General features: G+C 66.2%; 1 protein-coding gene across 1 annotated transcript; it reads left to right on the top strand.

The window, feature by feature from the left end:
• Nucleotides 1–487: 487 nt before the first annotated feature.
• On the top strand, nucleotides 488–11,668 carry SLC12A9 (solute carrier family 12 member 9). Its single transcript, XM_084291630.1, has 13 exons — nucleotides 488–791; nucleotides 2,740–2,874; nucleotides 2,994–3,131; nucleotides 3,280–3,579; nucleotides 3,853–3,960; nucleotides 4,064–4,175; nucleotides 4,263–4,420; nucleotides 4,783–4,865; nucleotides 4,994–5,118; nucleotides 6,563–6,755; nucleotides 6,890–7,064; nucleotides 7,905–8,051; nucleotides 8,421–11,668. The coding sequence occupies exons 1-13, from the start codon at nucleotides 566–568 to the stop codon at nucleotides 9,257–9,259; spliced, it is 2,739 nt and encodes a 912-aa protein (XP_084147756.1). The 5' UTR covers nucleotides 488–565; the 3' UTR covers nucleotides 9,260–11,668.
• Nucleotides 11,669–16,253: the final 4,585 nt, after the last annotated feature.

Here is a 16,253-nt window from a genome sequence, read left to right as displayed (position 1 = left end):
GGGACACTGGGGACACTGGGGACACTGGGAAGACACTGGGGGAACACTGGGGGGGCTGGGGACACTGGGGGGACACTGGGGGAACACTGGGAGGACACTGGGAGGACACTGGGGACAATGGGAGGACACTGGGGACTCTGGGGGGACACTGGGGACACTGGGGACACCGGGGGCAACACTGGGGGGCCACTGGGGCCACTGGGGATGGGACACTGGGGACACTGGGGACACTGGGGACACCCTCTGGCCATGGGGGTCCTGGGGATGCCCTGGGGGTGGGGGGCATTTGGGGTTGGGGGCGTGGCCACGCGGGGGGCGTGGCCACACGGGGGGCGTGGCCACGCGGAGGGTGCGTCCACACGGGGGCGGAGCCTATGGTGCGGGGAGCGTCTGAAAGGGGCGTGGCTTGTGCGACGGGCGTGTCCATAAAAGGGGCGTGGCAACGAGGGGGCGGGGCCAGCAGGGGGCGTGGCGCGGGGCCGGGGCGCGGGCGCGCTGCGGGGCCGGTGCGGGCCGGGCCGAGCCGAGCCGAGCCGGGCTGGGCTGAACCGGGCCGGGCCGGGCCATGGCGAGCTCGGAGCGCAGCGCGCTGCTCACCTACCGCCTGTGCGGCGGCTCGGCCGAGGAGGAGCGGGGCCGGGAGCGCGGCCGGGCCGCCGCTGCCGCCGCCTCCTCCTCTTCCTCGTCCTTCTCTTCCTCCGCCGCCGCCCCCCGCAAGCTGCCCACCTTCCTGGGCGTCGTGGTGCCCACGCTGCTCTCCATGTTCAGCGTCGTCCTCTTCCTGCGCCTCGGTGAGTGCCGGCATCCTGACCACCCCCCCCCCCCTCCTCTGCGACCACCCTGAGACCCCAGCGCCCTCCCCCCCTCCCTGGGCTGGGGTCCCCGTGTTGCCCCCGAGCCCCTCTCCCGGGCTGGGGTCTCGCTGCCCCCCCCCCCAGGGCCCTGTCCCGAGCATCCCGTGCTGGAGTCCCAGTGCCCTCCCAGTTTGGGGTCCCAGAGGCCTCCCAGTGCTCTCCATACCCCCCTCATCCCCAGGATGGAGCCCCAGCACCCCCCCCCATTGCCTCCCCCATTCTGGGGTCCCGGTGCTGTGCAGCCCCTCGTGCCCCCTCCAGGCTGTGACCCCACTATTTATAGGGCAGGAACCCCCTCCACACCCCCAGCGCCCCCAAAGCAGGACGCCAGCACCTTCCCCAAACAGGATCCCAGAGCCCTTGGTGTCCCCCCACCCTCCAGCCCCAGCACCCCACTGCTTTGGGCATCCCCCAATGTTGCACCCCAACGCTCTCCCCAGCCCCTGTGCTGTCCCCAGGGTGGGATTCTCACGTCCCCATCCAGGGACCAGGCCTCCCCCCCATCTCCACGCTGTTCAGAGGGCACCGATTACTTCCCAGTCCGCTTCCAGTTTGAGTTCTGAGCCTGTTACTGGGAGACCTGGGAGGGAGAGGGGTCAGGCTGGGCACAGCCCAGGGCAGCCCTTTGGGGAACCCTGGCTTTGGGATGCCCTTGGCCTGGCCTGGGGCCGGCAGAGGCCCGGACAGGAACAGGGAAGGCTTTTCCTCTTTCACTTTCCGCCCACGGGAAACCCTGGGCGGGAGTTGGCTGCGTGCCGGGGGGCCCGGGGGGGGCCCTGAGCTCCATCCCCTGCCCTGGGGACATCCTGGGGTGTAGGGTGGGGGCTCAGCCCCCATTGCTCACCCATCCCTTCCCACCCTTCAGCTGGGGGCTTTGTACAAGCCCTGACCCCCTCCTTCCCCACACACCCAGCCTCTGCCCCGTGGTGACCCCCCCCCGTGCCCAGACCCCCATGGGGTTGGCGTTACTTTCTGGGGGGCCGAGGGGAAGTTTGGGGCCACACAGGGTGGAGCTGCTGGGAAGAGGAACCGACCTGCTATGGGCTGTCCCAGGGCAGCCCCCCCTCTTCCTCAAGCTCCCCCCTGGGCCTCCAAAACCCTGGAGCCCCTCCCGGCTGCCCCCAAATCCTGGCACCCCTTTGCTTCCTCCCCTCCTCTTCTGCCACTGGGGCACCCTGAGGATTGCAGGGCGGGGGGGCCCCAAAACCCAGCCTGCCCCCCCCGAGTCCTCCTTGCTGTTTGCCTCCCTCAGTTCCTCCCCGCCCCGGGGCATCTCTGCGGCCGATCTTGTGGCCGAGATAGGGCATCTCGCCGCCGCTGTGGGCAGCCCCTTCCTGACCACAGCCTCGCCAACCCCGCTGGCAGTCTGGCCGTGCACTGGGGAGGGATTTGGAGGGGATTTGGGGGGGCTCCAGGGGGCAGGGGAGGTGCTGGGGACGGTGCCGATGGCGGGGATGTCCCAGGGCTGCTTTTGCTTCCTGGTTTGCAGCGGGTGAACGGGGTGGGAACGCAAACAGAGCACATGGAGCACCCGTGGGGCTTGGCGCCTGCGGGGTCCCTGTGTGCTGTGCGCCCCCCTTCCCCCTTGGGGTCCCTTAATGGGGGTCCTGCTTTTTCCCCCACCCCCCCTCCCATCACCTCCCGTTGCCCAAAGTGGTGCCAGGCACCCCCTGGCAGCAAGGCTGGAGGGTCCTGGTGTCCCCCTGTCCCCTCCCTCCCTGTTTTTTTTTGGCCTGAGCTGCTTGGGCCCGATCCTGGCACGGCAGGAGGATGCCCCGAGGCGGGGGGGCACCGTTTATGCCCCCCCCAGGCAGGGCAGGGGGTGGCACGGTGTGAGCCCCATGGTGAGGTCTGTACCTGGCTAACATCACGCCGGCCTTGGCAGGGTTCGTGGTGGGCCACGCCGGCTTGTACCAAGCTCTGGCCATGTTCGCCGTGGCGTACTTCATCATCGGCATGACGGTGCTGTCCGTGTGTGCCATCGCCACCAACGGGGCGCTGGACGCCGGGGGAGCCTACTGTATCCTTCACCGTGTGGGCAAATTCGGGTGGCACCGGGCTGCGTGGGCGGCGGGGCGCCCGGCGATGCTGCTGGGGAGTTGGTTTGGGGTTTTGGCACTTTTCCTTGACCTGCGTAAGATATGATCAGCCGTGCCCTGGGCCCGGAGTTCGGGGGCAGCATCGGGATCATGTTTTTCCTGGCCAACGTGTGCGGCAGTGCCCTCTACGTGCTGGGGCTGGTGGAGGCGGTGGTGGACAGCTTCGGGATCCCACCCGGTGAGTACCCTGTGGGGATGGGACGTCGACTGTCCCCTCCCTGAGCACCCCAAGTGTCCGTGGTGTGGCTGGCACAGCTCTGCCACCCCCTGCCTTGTGATCTGGTGCCTGCTCTGAGCCCTGTTGAATCCCACGTGTCTCTGCCCAGGGCAAAAATCGGGTACGGGCGTCCACGTCCTGCCCCAGAGCTACTGGTACGAGCTGCTCTACGGCACCATCCTGCTGGCCCTCTGCCTCGTCGTGTGCCTCGTGGGGGCCTCCATCTACGCCAAGGCCACCTTCCTCATCTTCCTCATCGTCGCGGCCGTGCTGGGCACCATCCTCGTCAGCTTCTTCGCCACGCGGCCCCTCGGGGTGCCCATCCGCATGCCGCACCACAACAGCTCCGAGACCGAGAATGGCAACTTCACGGGCTTCTCGCTCGCCACCCTGCGGGAAAACCTGGGAGGTGAGGGCTTTCTCCAGCCCTATTTGTGGTCCCCAGCTTGGCAGCCACCTCCCAGCCCTACCTGCTGGGCTGGAGAGGGGTGGCACGGGCACCTCGGTGCCAACAGGGGCTTGCTGGAGGGTGTAGGGAGCTCGCAGGCACAAAGCAAGTGGCGTGGGGTGGTTTGTCCCGTGGTGGCACTCGTCTGGGGACAGGGGTGTTGAGGAGAGGGCGCGTGGCAGCGCAGTGCCACCCTGGGCAGCCCGTCACAGCCCGCACCCCCGTGCCTTGCAGGCGGGTACGGGGTGGACTACACCACGGGGCAGATGATGAGCTTCAGCTCCGTCTTCGCGGTGATGTTCAACGGCTGCACCGGCATCATGGCAGGCTCCAACATGTCAGGTAGGGACCGGGCTGCCGGACTGGGAGGCACTGGGACGAGGCGGGAGGGGAGCAGAGGGGGCTGTGCCTGCGGGGAGGTGACACCGGCCCCTTCTGCCCGCAGGGGACCTGAAGCGCCCGAGCTACTCCATCCCGCGGGGCACCATCTCCGCCGTGCTCTTCACCTACCTCGTCTACAACCTGCTGGCCTTCCTCATGTGTGCCACCTGCAGCAGGTGCGTCCCCGTGCTGGGATTACTGGTGCCAGGGCGCGCTGCCGTGAGCCACGCTGAGCGTCCCCGTGTGTGTGTGTCCCTCTCCAGGACCCTCCTGCAGAAGGATTACGGCTTCCTGCGTGACATCAGCATCTTCCCACCCCTGGTCACGGTGGGCATCTACGCTGCCACCCTCTCCGCGGCCATGAGCAACCTCATCGGGGCGTCCCGCATCCTCTACGCCTTGGCCCGGGATGATCTCTTTGGTGAGTGCCTGGAGCCAGAGCTGGAGACCAGCCCTGGCACTAGGGAATCCCCTTCTTGGCTTGGGGTGATGTTTTATGGGTTGGTGCGCGTCAGGTTTGGGGCCATGAGGTTGTTCTGCTCCCCCCAGTGATGCCCAGTCCACCCTGGCTGGGTTGGCAGTGCCCGAGCGCATTGGAGGCACTGGTACCCCGTGGCACAGCAGCCTGTCCCTGCCGGGGTGATGTAGGGGTGCCTGTTTCCCTCCCCATCAGCCCGTAGAGCACACCCTGATGTCCCCAGTTTGGGGACAGCCCCGCACAGCACTCTGCTGGTGGCCTTTGGGCTGCCTCGTGCCAGCCCAACCTCCCCGCTCTGCCCACAGGCCGGGCGCTGGCGCTTGCCAAGAAGACGTCTGCGAGCGGGAACCCCATCATGGCAGTGATCCTCTCCTGGCTGGTGGTGCAGGTGAGTTTGGGGATGCTCCTGTCCCTCCTGGGCTTGTCTGGGGACAGGGATTTGTGCCCCACATTGGGTGCCCTTTCATGGGACGCCCCTGGCTCCGGTTCACGCTGCGTCCCCCGTGCTCTCCGCAGCTGGTGCTCTTCTCCGGGAAGCTCAACACCATCGCGGGGGTGGTCACCACTTTCTTCCTGCTGGTTTACGCCACCGTCAACCTGGCCTGCCTGGCGCTGGAGTGGGCATCGGCCCCCAACTTCAGGTACCTGCTGGCCCGGGGGAGAGGGAGGCTGCTTTGGGATGCCGGGCGGCCACCGCTCATCCCTCTGTCTGCAGGGAATTAGGGGGGGAAAAACACCCCCATCCCTCAGGAGGGAGAAGGGGACAGCCCCCGTGCCCTGGCACCGTGTTACTGAGTGGGTAGAGAGAGATCCAGGCCACTGGATTTATCCAGGGCCCCCTCCCCTGAGGCTTTCCAGAGGTAATTTATAGCCTGCGCCCGCCCGGCATCCCCCGGGCAGCTCGCCAAGCGGTGATGGAGCCCACTTTCCATTAGCGCTAATTAAACTAACGGGGAAAGGGGAGGGAAGGAGGGGGGATCCTGCCTTGGGGGGAGGAGAAGATCTTCTTCCAGGAAGGACGAGTTCATGGCAGGGCTGCCCAGAGCTGGGGGGCACAGCGGGGTGGTTTGGGGGGGGGCTGATGTGCCTTGCACCCTTTGCTGTAGGGTTGGGTACAGCCGCCCATCGTGCCCGTGTCCTGCCTTCCCTGTGCTGAGGGATTTTGGGGCACGGATGAGTGCTATGGGGCACGGACTGGTGCCTGGTGGAGGCTGCTGGGGCCAGGTGGCAGAGGGCCCCTCACCCAGCCCGCACTCTGATGCCCCCCCCTTCCCCGTGTCGAGGTCTCCATCAAGCGCAGCGGAAAAGGATTTTAATTACCTTTCAGCGAAAACAACAATTAGAGAAAATAACAGCCTCTCGCCTCCCCGCCTCCGCCTCCGTGAGCCAGGATGAGCGGGTGCCACGGCTGCTGGTGCTGTTGGGGGGCCCCTGTCGCTCCTGAGCCCCTCGGGTCACCCCTTTCTGCAGCGTGGGGCTGCCCAAGTGCCATCTCCCCTCCGTGTGCGAAGCATTTCCCCTGCCACAGAGAGGTTCCCTGTCCCCTCCCTGTGCCCCTGTGCCACCATCCCTGTCCCATGGAGAGATGGGGGGGCACTGGGTGCCCTTGCTGAGCGAGGTGGGAGCCCCATGGTGGCATTTCCAGGCTGCCTGTCCCTCAGGCCATGGAAGGGGCTGATGGAGATGGAAATTGCTGTTTTTGTGGTGCCAGGGAGCGTTTCCCTGCTGTCACCCTCAGTGTAATGAGCAGACGATCCCTTCGGCAGCCTGGCACGTGCCTGTTGCCTCTCATTGGGATTTTCCTGGGCCAGATGAGCACAGCTGAGTACCAGGGGCTGTGTGCCTGCTGGTGCCACGCTGACGAGGACAGAGGTGATGCCAGCTGCTGGCGCCTGTATCCTGTCCGCATGGCTGGCATGAAGCGGGTGGCACAAAACCCCAGGCCAGGCTTCGTTTGGGCTGAGCTCCCTGCTGCAAGGAGCCCAGGAGCTGTGCCCCCTGCTCTGCTAACGAGGCATCAGGCTCTTTCCCAGATGCTTTCTGCACAGCTGGTGCCCAATCCATGCCCCTTTCTCCCCGTTCCAGGCCCACCTTCCGCTACTTCAGCTGGCACACGTGCCTGCTGGGCATCGCCGGCTGCTGCGTCATGATGTTCCTCATCAGCCCCGTCTCAGCCTCGGCGAGCCTGGGCTTCCTCCTCCTCCTCCTCCTCGCCCTCCACTACCTCTCGCCCAGCAGCACGTGGGGCTACATCAGCCAGGCCCTCATCTTCCACCAGGTGAGCCCTGTTCTCCTCACCTGGCCCCGAATCCCATTGTGGGGCGGGGAGCTGACGGCCTTGGGGCTGGCGTCCCCTCGAGGGGCGGCGTGTTGAAGGAAGGTGGGCTCCTCACCTGCCGTCCCCCCACCCAGGTGAGGAAGTACCTGCTGATGCTGGACGTGCGGAAGGACCACGTCAAGTTCTGGCGCCCGCAGATGCTGCTGATGGTGCAGAACCCACGCAGCAGCCCCCGCCTCATCGACTTCGTCAACGACCTCAAGAAGAGCGGCCTCTACGTCCTGGGCCACGTGGAGCTGCAGGACTTGGGTGAGGGTCTGCCCTGTCCCAGCGCTGGGGGCCTCTGCCCCTTTCTGAGGTGCCACGGACCTGGGACATCGTTCCCAGAGCCCCTGGCTGGTGTGACACTCTCCCAGCTGGGCACGTTGGGCACAAGGAGGGAAATACCAGCATTTTGGGCACCCCGGTGGCACTGTGGAATTTTGCATGGTGCAGGGGATGTAGCTGGCTTCCGTCCATCCCATATCTTGTGTGCACACGTGTGTCCTGCAGGCTTTCACAATGCTTGTGCTCACTCACATCCACACACACACACACGTAGCACGTGCCACCCAGGCTCCTCAGGACCCACGTGCACCACGATCCCATGCACACCTACGCACACCCAGCAAGCGTGGCCGTTTCCGACACCCTTGGCACAACCTTGCACGCGGGTGTGCCTGTGTCCAGCCTCATCTCGTGCCCGCTGCTGGACACCCACACGCTTCAGGTGTGTCCGCCCCCGGTGCGTGTTGGTTTGCACACACGTGTGCTCCCTTGCACGCGCACTCGCCCCGCTGTGGCCATCCCCACCCCCAGCGGATGCCTGGCTCTGCTCCCCCCCCACCTCCCCTCGCCGTTGCCGTGGTGACTAATGGCCTGAAATTGGGGAGGGGGGATGGGGCTGCCTGCTATTTTTTTTTTATATATTTATGGATAATTTCATATCTCCGGCTGGAAGCACCTGCTTTCACCTTCCCCATGCTTGTGGGTGCATGGGAGCTGGTTTGGGGGGACAAGGAGAAGGTGCTGGGGTGCTGAGCGGACACCGGGGAGCCCCCCAGTTATGGGGTGACCCCTGCCTGATGCTGGTCTCCTCTCCCCACCCAGATGCTCTGCCCTCGGACCCGCTGCAGCCCCAGCAGGACTCGTGGCTGGGCTTGGTGGACAAGCTGAATGTCAAGGCCTTCGTCAGCCTCACCCTCGCGCCCTCGGTGCGGCACGGTGTCCGGCAGCTCCTCTTCACCTCTGGCCTTGGTGAGTGGGGTCCGGGCACAGAAGGGGGTCCAACTTGAGGGCCTTTGGCCCCTTTGTCAGCTCCAAAGCCAGAATGGGGCTTGGAGGCACCCGGGTGGGCAGTGCTGAGGGGTTTGGAGGTGCCAAAGCCAAGTTGTGTCTTGGAGGCACCTGGTTGAGCGGTGCCAGAGCCAAGCTGGGTCTTGGAGGCACTTTTGTGGGTAGTGCCAAAGCCAAGTTGGGTCTTGGAGGCACCAGGATGGGTGATTCCCAAGGGAGTTGGAACCGCCTGCATCAAAGCCAGTTGGGTTTGGTGGCACCCATGGTGCTGGTGGTACTGGCAGGGCCCTCTCCTTCCCGTCACGACCACCCATGGTGGTTTTTCGGCAGGCGGCATGCGCCCCAACACCCTGGTGCTGGGCTTCTACGATGACGCAGCGCCTCAGGACGGCCTGGCCCGGCACCCCGCCTTCACCAGCGCCCGCGAGGAGCTGCCTTTGGGCTTCCCCCCGCTGCGGGCACCCGCTGCCCCCAAGCTGCTGTCGCCGCGGGAGTACGTGGGCATCGTGGCCGACGCCTTGAAGATGCTGCGCAACGTCCTGCTGGCCCGGCAGCTGGAGAGCCTGGACAAGGCCTGGGAGCTGAGGCGCGCCGCCAGCCCCCCGCCCACCATCCACGTCTGGCCCGTCAACTTGCTGCGGCCCGACAGCGCCCGCTACGCCGACACCTGCAGCCTCTTCCTGCTGCAGATGGCCTGCGTGCTCAACATGGCCCGGGCCTGGCGCCGGGCCCGCCTGCTCCTTTTCCTCTGCGTGGAGGCCGGCGCCATGCCCGGCGCCCAGGAGGACAAGCTCCGCCAGCTCCTCAAGGACCTGCGCATCCAGGCCCAGATCCAGCTGGTGCCCTGGGACGCCGTCGTCCGCCTGCACTGGCAGGCTCAGCGGGGGACCCCGGGGACGCCGGCTGAGGATGAGGATGAGGAGGAAGGGGCGGCTGTGAACTTCCCGGCCAACGCCACCCGGGTGTCGGATGAGTACGTCCGTGCCGCCAACAAGCTGGTGCTGGAGCAGGGCCCGGCGCCCGCCGTCCGTTTCCTCTACCTGCCGCGGCCGCCGGCCGACACCAGCCTGTACCCGCTCTACCTGCGGCAGCTGGAGCTGCTCACCCGCGGCCTGGGCCCCACCGTGCTGGTGCACGGGGTGAGCGCCGTCACCAGCACCCAGCTTTAGGGTGGCCCCCCCCCTCTCCCCGTGTCCCCTCACCCTCCTGTGGCCAGTGCCTTACAGCCCCACGGCCGGAGTTGGGGACCTGTGTCCCCTCTTGCTGTCCCCAAACTGCTGGGCGGTGATTCCGGCCCCGTGGGGCTGGGACGAGAGAGGGTGGAGGGTTTTGGGGTGCTTTTGGGGAGGCGCAGGGTTAAAGCTGCCCTGGCAGGATCCGGGCGCTCGGTGCGTTCACTGTGCCTTTCGTATGGGGAGGTGGCGGGGTCCTGGGGCTGTCCCAGTTTGTTACTGGGAGCCCCTCACCCCCAGCCATCCCCCCCCCCCTCCAGTGCTCTCCTCTTGCACCGCCACCCCCCAGCCTCTCCTCCGCAGGCTCCTCCGGGCACCCGGCCAGCAGTGGGGATTGATTAAAGGCAGCCTCGACCTTGGTGCCCCAGCTCCCCGCCATCCTCTGTGCCTTTCATTAGGGAAAATTAAATGGGAAGGGGCTGGGGGAGGGGAGCCTTAGGTGCCTGGGCTCCCTGCCTCGAGCTGGAGAAAGGGGGGGGCAATCCCTTATGGCTATAGGGCAGCCCTTTATGGCTATATGGCACCCCCAGCTCCTGCATGGGGGGGGTCCAAGCCCCCCATCCTGCCAGGGAAATGGGGAGGTGATACCAGGAGGGGTTGGTCCCATGGGGCATCACCTTCCCATCGTGGCCCTGTGCCCCCATTCAGCCACTGGGGGGACTGATATTGCCCTGACACCCTCCTCGTCCCCTTCCCCAGCTCCTTATGATGCCCCCCCCCCTCCCCTTGCCCCGCTGTATTGATTAGGGGAGGGCAGGAAATTGCCTGGGTGACTGGCAATAAATCTGTTAGGTGCCTGGCAGGCGGGCAGTGCGCCCGGGAGCTGCCTGATGGATCACTTCCTATTAGCCCTGATGCAGGGGGGGGCTGCTTGGGGCCGGGCTGGGGCTGGGGGGGGGGGACACACAGCATGGCACGGCTCCCTGTGCCCCCCCCTTGTCACCACGGTGCTAGCAGGCAGCTCTGCTTGGCCAGAGGCATGGAAAAGCCTTGGGGAGCTGGGTGCTGCTGGGGGGGCTCCGTTGTTCCCCACCTCTTGCAGGGGTTTGTGCCCAAGTTTGAACCCAAATCTCCCCCCCCCAGAAGAGGATTTGGGGCTGGAGCTGCTGCCGGCGGCAGGAAATTGGGCACCCCAGGGTGGGCACGGCGCAGCCCCCGGCCCCGGCTGCCCGCTGGGTTTATTTACAAACAGGCGGGAGCTGGCACAGGGCAGCCGGGCACCACCGGGACCCGGCGGCCTATAATGTTAATTATCACCACGTAATTAAAAGCCCATAAAAAAGCCTCACACTTCATTAAATTAAAGCTTCCCTGCACCGTGCCGCTGGGCTCTGGCGGAGTTAACCTTGGCCGTGCCAGGCCCCGGCACCGCCACAGCTGGGGCAGCGGAGAGGTGGGGACCCCCAGCCGGGGGTGTACGACCCCGTGCGGTGTTTTTTGGGGGTGAAGCCTTACTCGTACACCCCAATATCACTTTTTATCACACCTGGGCTTGTGCACACGCACTGAGGGAGCATGGCACCGTGTGTGCACACTCTGCACCTGCAGGCACACCGCCACACGCAGCGGGACGTGGGTAGGGGGGGCTGGCACGGGCACACACGTGCACACGGAGATGTGCACGCACGCACGCAGCCGCTGCGTGGCCAGCCTCGCACACCAGCTCCGGCACACAGCGCCCACTCAGCGCACACCTACACAAACAGCATTTCTTTCCCTCTTCACGCACGCACACCCTCTGCGCCCGCTCCTGCTGCCCGTGCCCATTCTCCTGGTGCCAAAAACCCGCCCAGGGGTGCCCCCTGCACCCAGTCCTGGTGCCCCTCACACTCCCTGCCAGTGGCAGCCCCCAGCAGGGTGGCACCCGCAGCCCTCTGCTTCCCTCTGGGTGCTCCCCAGGCAGGTGCCAGCTTTGTGCCACGGTCACCTTGGCACAACCAAGTCCCCCATGCGTGTGTCAACACTGAGACCACGGTGACTGGCACCAGGTGCCAAGTGGGCTATGGGGGTGCTGGTGAGGGCTGTGCATGCACTAGGAGTGTGTGTGCATGCACAAGTGTGGTGCTGTGCTGGCGAGGGGTATATGTGTGCAGGGGGATGTGTTCACGTGCACTGCGGGGTGTGTGCACGGTGCATTGACGTGCACACCTGAGGTGTGAGAGCACACACCTGGGCGCACACACACACACACACATGAGGTGTGCAGGCTTGCACACACGTGTGCCCGGCACTGCCACTGATTGGGGCTGCAGGGGGGCAAGGGGCTGGTGGGTGCCCGCGCCCCAGCCCGCGGGGGTGGGCAGACAACAGGGCCTCGGCTATTTCTTGGAAATTTCGCAGCATTCATTTCAGAGCAAATAAAAGCTGTCATTGCTGGAGAAATGATACTGATCGGGGTCTGAAAAGACAGCAAATTACCCGCCTGAAAATGCACCGCTGGAAAAAAATGCATATTAAACACACAAAAAGGCACTTTGCCATCAGCCGCGCTTCCCCCGCCGCTCCAGAATAACCACACTTTACATAATTCTCCCTCTCCACCTCCGAATTAATTTCGCAGACAGAGGCAGAGGCAACCCTGTAACAATAGCGGAGGGGGAGATGAGGAGCCGGCGGGGAGCAGGGCCGGGGGCTGCCTGGGGATGTGTCCAGCCTGGGGGGTGCAGCAGGGCTGGATAATGGGGTGCGAGGGCTGGGTCTGAGGGGGGCCGAGGGGTTTTGTGGGGACCAAGGGGGTTGGGGGACTGAGGAGGTTTGGGAGGATTGGGCAGTGGATGCGGGGTGGACGTGCCCAGCTCTGGGGTTGGGGGCATCGTTCCCGTCCTCCTCCTTTGGCAGCTGGGATTGGGATCACTTGGGGTGGGGTTTGTGGGGGCAGATCTCACCCCAATGGGCACGTCTTGGGCCAAATGCTTCCAGCAGGGACAAGCCCTCACCCTGCCATCACTAGGGTGAGCTTAGCACCACAGGTGGGGCACAAACACCCAGCGTGGTGGGGACCCCCAGCACCCACACCCTGCCCCGCTCCCCCACCAAAGGGACACTGATGCCCCACCAAGGCTGACACCCCAAACTCGCACCCTTTAACCCCCCCCAGGACCTTTCCACACCGGGCAGGAGGACACCCATGGCTCACGCCTGGCACCGCCATCGGGGAGCGGGTGGCATTTTGGGGGTCCAACGACGGGGGCTTCGGCCAGCGGGCGCTCAGCACCGAGGGGCTGGCAGAGGGGAGGGCGGGTGGCGGAGGTTGGCACCGCGCTGCTTTGCATTTTCAATGACAGACCCATGCCGGGTGCTCGGGAGAGTGGAAAAATCTTATTTGTCACCTGCTGGCGGTGCGCGGAGGCTCCCGCGCCGCGGCTAATCTCGGGGAAAATGAGGATGCCGGCGGGGTGGCCCGTGGGGCTGGCGAGGAGGGGGCTGCTGGGGGTCAGGGCTGGGGGCTGCAGGGTGGGCAGGACCTGGGGGGGGTCCCACCAGCCTGGCCCTGGCCAAAACTGGGTGCGTTGTCACCAGGGCACAGGGCACTGCTGCTGCTTTTGGGGCTGGGTAGCGCTTGTGGGCATCCTGGAACAAACTCCCCGTGCCCCCACCAGCCCAGCCTGCCGATGCTCAGCCCCTTTTTTCTTTTAGCCCAGCTTCAAGAGCAGCTTCTCACGGTGCCAGCTCCACAGGTTGGCATTGCAGCTCCTCGGGGCACTTGGGACATTTGCACTGGAAAACTGTGCTTGGTGCAGGTGCTGCCTGCACCCACAGGTCCCCGTCCCAGGTTTCCTGCACCCTCCCTCCTGCAGCTGCCAGCTCCCCTGGGACGCCGCAGCAACTCTGCGGCCGGCTCAGATTTATCCATTATTTTATATCCACACGCCTTTAATTTTTACAGCCCTGTTGGAGCAATACCCAGGCTGTTAATAACGCTGCCCCCCCCCCCCCCTTTCCCGCACGCATCCATCATGCTCCCACCAAGGTGGGTCTGGGCAGGGGGGCTGGGAAAGCACAGGCATGGAGATGCCATCGTGGTGGCACCTGGTGCTGTGCCCCCACCCTTCAGCCTCCCCCAGCAAGCTGGGCACCCCGTTACCCACCCACGAAGCGTCCTGGGGCTGGGTGCTCCTGCACCCTGCTGGTGCTGCTCGGCGTGCCCAAGCTGGAGGCACCTGATGGGGTTCCTGGAGCCCGGTGTGTGCCCGGGGAAAGGTTTGCTGCAATGTCGTGAGGCTGTGGATGTGTGTCGGGGTGTGCGTGTGTGTCAGGGGGTGTGTGAGTGTGGCAGGGCACGCCTGGCTGTAACGGGAGCTGTACGGCACCACTTGTTGGACGCTGTGTGTGTGGCACAGCGTGCGTGTGCCTGTACTGGTGCGTGTGTCAGCATGCACAAGCGTGTGCACTGGTGCTAGCACATGTTATTGTGTGCCCAGGGCCAGCCCGTGGTGCTCGCAGGACAGGACAGACCCAGTGGGTCCCACACCAGCTGAGCCACCCGTCCCCATGCCACGCAGCGTCCCCATGCCACGTGGTGCGTGTAGCACATTACCCACACCCCAAAACTCCCACCCCAGTGCCCAGGAAGACCCAGGCCCCCACCCAGCACCCAGGGCCACGTGGGATGGGGGTGCCAGGGTGCCCAGGAGCACGGCCAGCGGGATGGCTGAGCGGGGACGGGGTCCCTGGCTGCTGCACGGGGCCGCTGTGGGCAGTGGGATTTGATGGGTTATAAATCTCCTTGCTGGGCCCCCCCGTGGCAGAGCGGCTCACGATATATATGTTGGGGATTTATCTGCAATGCAGTTTAATATTCCCAGACCTTTATGTGTGTGTGTGTGTACGAGTGTGCGTGGCCCCCTCCCCATGCCGCCCCATGCCACCCCCATGCCCACCCTCTCACCTGGAGCCTCCTGGGCTCCCCCTGTCTCCCACCTCCATCTCTCCCCGCCTTGCACCCACCCTGGCAGGCCAGGATGAGCACCCTGGGGTGCACGGACATGGCTGGGGGGTGTCCGAGCGGCTGGGATGCGGCCAGCACAGCCCCCCCAGCCGTGCCCACCCTTGCCCTTCCTGGGTGCCAACCTGCCAGGGGGTGGCAGCAGGGTCCCCGGCCGGTGGGTGCCAAGCTTGGTGGCACTGCCAGCCTTGTGCCAGCACCCCCCCCGGGGCAGGGGGTCCTGGGGACCCCCCCCCTTTCCTCCCTCCTTACCCTTCCTCCCCGCCGGCGGGGATGAGGTAAGGCTGGCGGGTGGCACAGGGCTGCTCCATTTGCATAATAATCTCGTTAATGGAGCCTGGCCTGCGGGAGAGCCGGGCTGGAGACGCCACCCCCTCCCCGCCCCGCTGCCTCCCTCCGGCCCCGCCGCTCCTCCAGCCGCGGCGCGGGGCTCGGAGCGGAGCGCGGGGCGCGCAGCCGGACGGCCACCGCCGGGCCAGCCCTCCAGCAGCCCCGGGCAGCCTCCTGACATCCCCCCGGCAAGCCGGTGAGCACCCCCGAGCACCCCCCGAGCATCCCCCGAGCATCCCCGGGCAGCGTCCCCCCGAGCATCCCGGGCGGCATCCCCCAAGCGGCATCCCCCCGGCGGCGTTTTCCCCGAGCGCAGCCCGGAGCAGCCCCCCCGGTGGGGCGGGGAGCAGGAGCTGGGCACCCCCGAGAGCCCCCGGACATCCCGGGGAACATCCCTCGGCGAGCAGCCCCGGGGAGCAGCACGGGGAAGACTCCCCCCTCCCCACCACCACCACCCCCCGAGGCTGGCAGCGAGCATCCCGCGAGCACCCCCCGAGTGATCCAGGCGTTATTCCCGGGGAGCACTTCCCGAGCATCCCTCGAGCGACCCTCGAGGAGCACCGCGGGCAGCATCCCGCCGAGCATCCCCCGAGCATCCTGGGCAGCGCGCCCCGGGCACGCCCGAGCATCCCCCGAGCATCCCCGGAGCATCCTCCCAGCACCCTGGGGACCACCCCGGGGACCGTCCCCCGAGCAGCTCTTGCAGCTCCCCCCAGCACCCCGAGCCCCCCCCCCCTTGCCGTGCCCGCCACCCACCCCGCAAACTTTCCGCTGGTGGCGGCAGCGCGGCTGCTCTCCGGCACGGGCACCGCCAGGCTGCGGCACCGGGGCACAACTTCACCCAAGTTTTGCGGAGGGAGCGGGGTCTGCAGGGTGCTGGGGGGCCGGGGGACCCTGCCGCAGGGATATCGCCCCCCCCTCTCCTCCCCGAGCGGCTCTTTGTCCTCAGCGTGTCCTCCCCACACCTGCAAATCCATGTGCAGATCTGCGCTGAGCGAGGAGTGGGGGCTCCTTTTGAAGCCCCCCCCCCCACCCCAATGCCTCCACCCTCTTTTCATGGGCAGAGCTTCCCCCTCCCCAGAGCAGCGACCGCTGGGCACCGGCCAGGGGTGAGGGATTGGGGAGAGGGATTGGGGTGAGGGGGGTGCTGTGAGGTGTCCATAGGGGCCAGACCCCCCCAGACTGGAGCGAACTTTGCGTGCACACCGCGCTGCAACACACTTGGAGGCAACGCAATGCAACACGACCCACCCCAACCCAGTGCAACGCGGCACGGCGCAGGGCGAGACAGCACAACCCGGCGTGCAACAGCCCAAACCAACCCCATACAATGCTTTCTCCCCCCCAAAAAAATCCCCAGGGACCCGCTTACCCACGCTGCTCACCCCACGCGGAGGGGCTGGCAGCCCTGTGCCCCCCTCAGCCCATCAGGTGTGGTGTGGTGCTCCCCAGACCACCCCGGGCACCCGCTTGGAGCGGGTGCTGTCCCCACGTCAGGGGGATAAAGCATTGCCAGGGGCTGGGTGGGATCATGCAGGTGGGACCCTGCCCCATCAGCAAGTGGGGGACCAAGGGGACAGCCACGGGGTTGGGCTGCCCCCGAGCTCCCGGCACCAGCGCCACCAGTGCCACCAGCGGGGACGGCGACGTGGGCGA

Source organism: Netta rufina, assembly GCF_964035555.1.
Source record: "Netta rufina genome assembly, chromosome: 9".
In the NCBI taxonomy this organism is placed as follows: Eukaryota; Metazoa; Chordata; class Aves; order Anseriformes; family Anatidae; genus Netta; species Netta rufina.
Note: the sequence above shows the minus strand (reverse complement) of the source record. Positions and strands in the feature narration are given on the sequence as shown.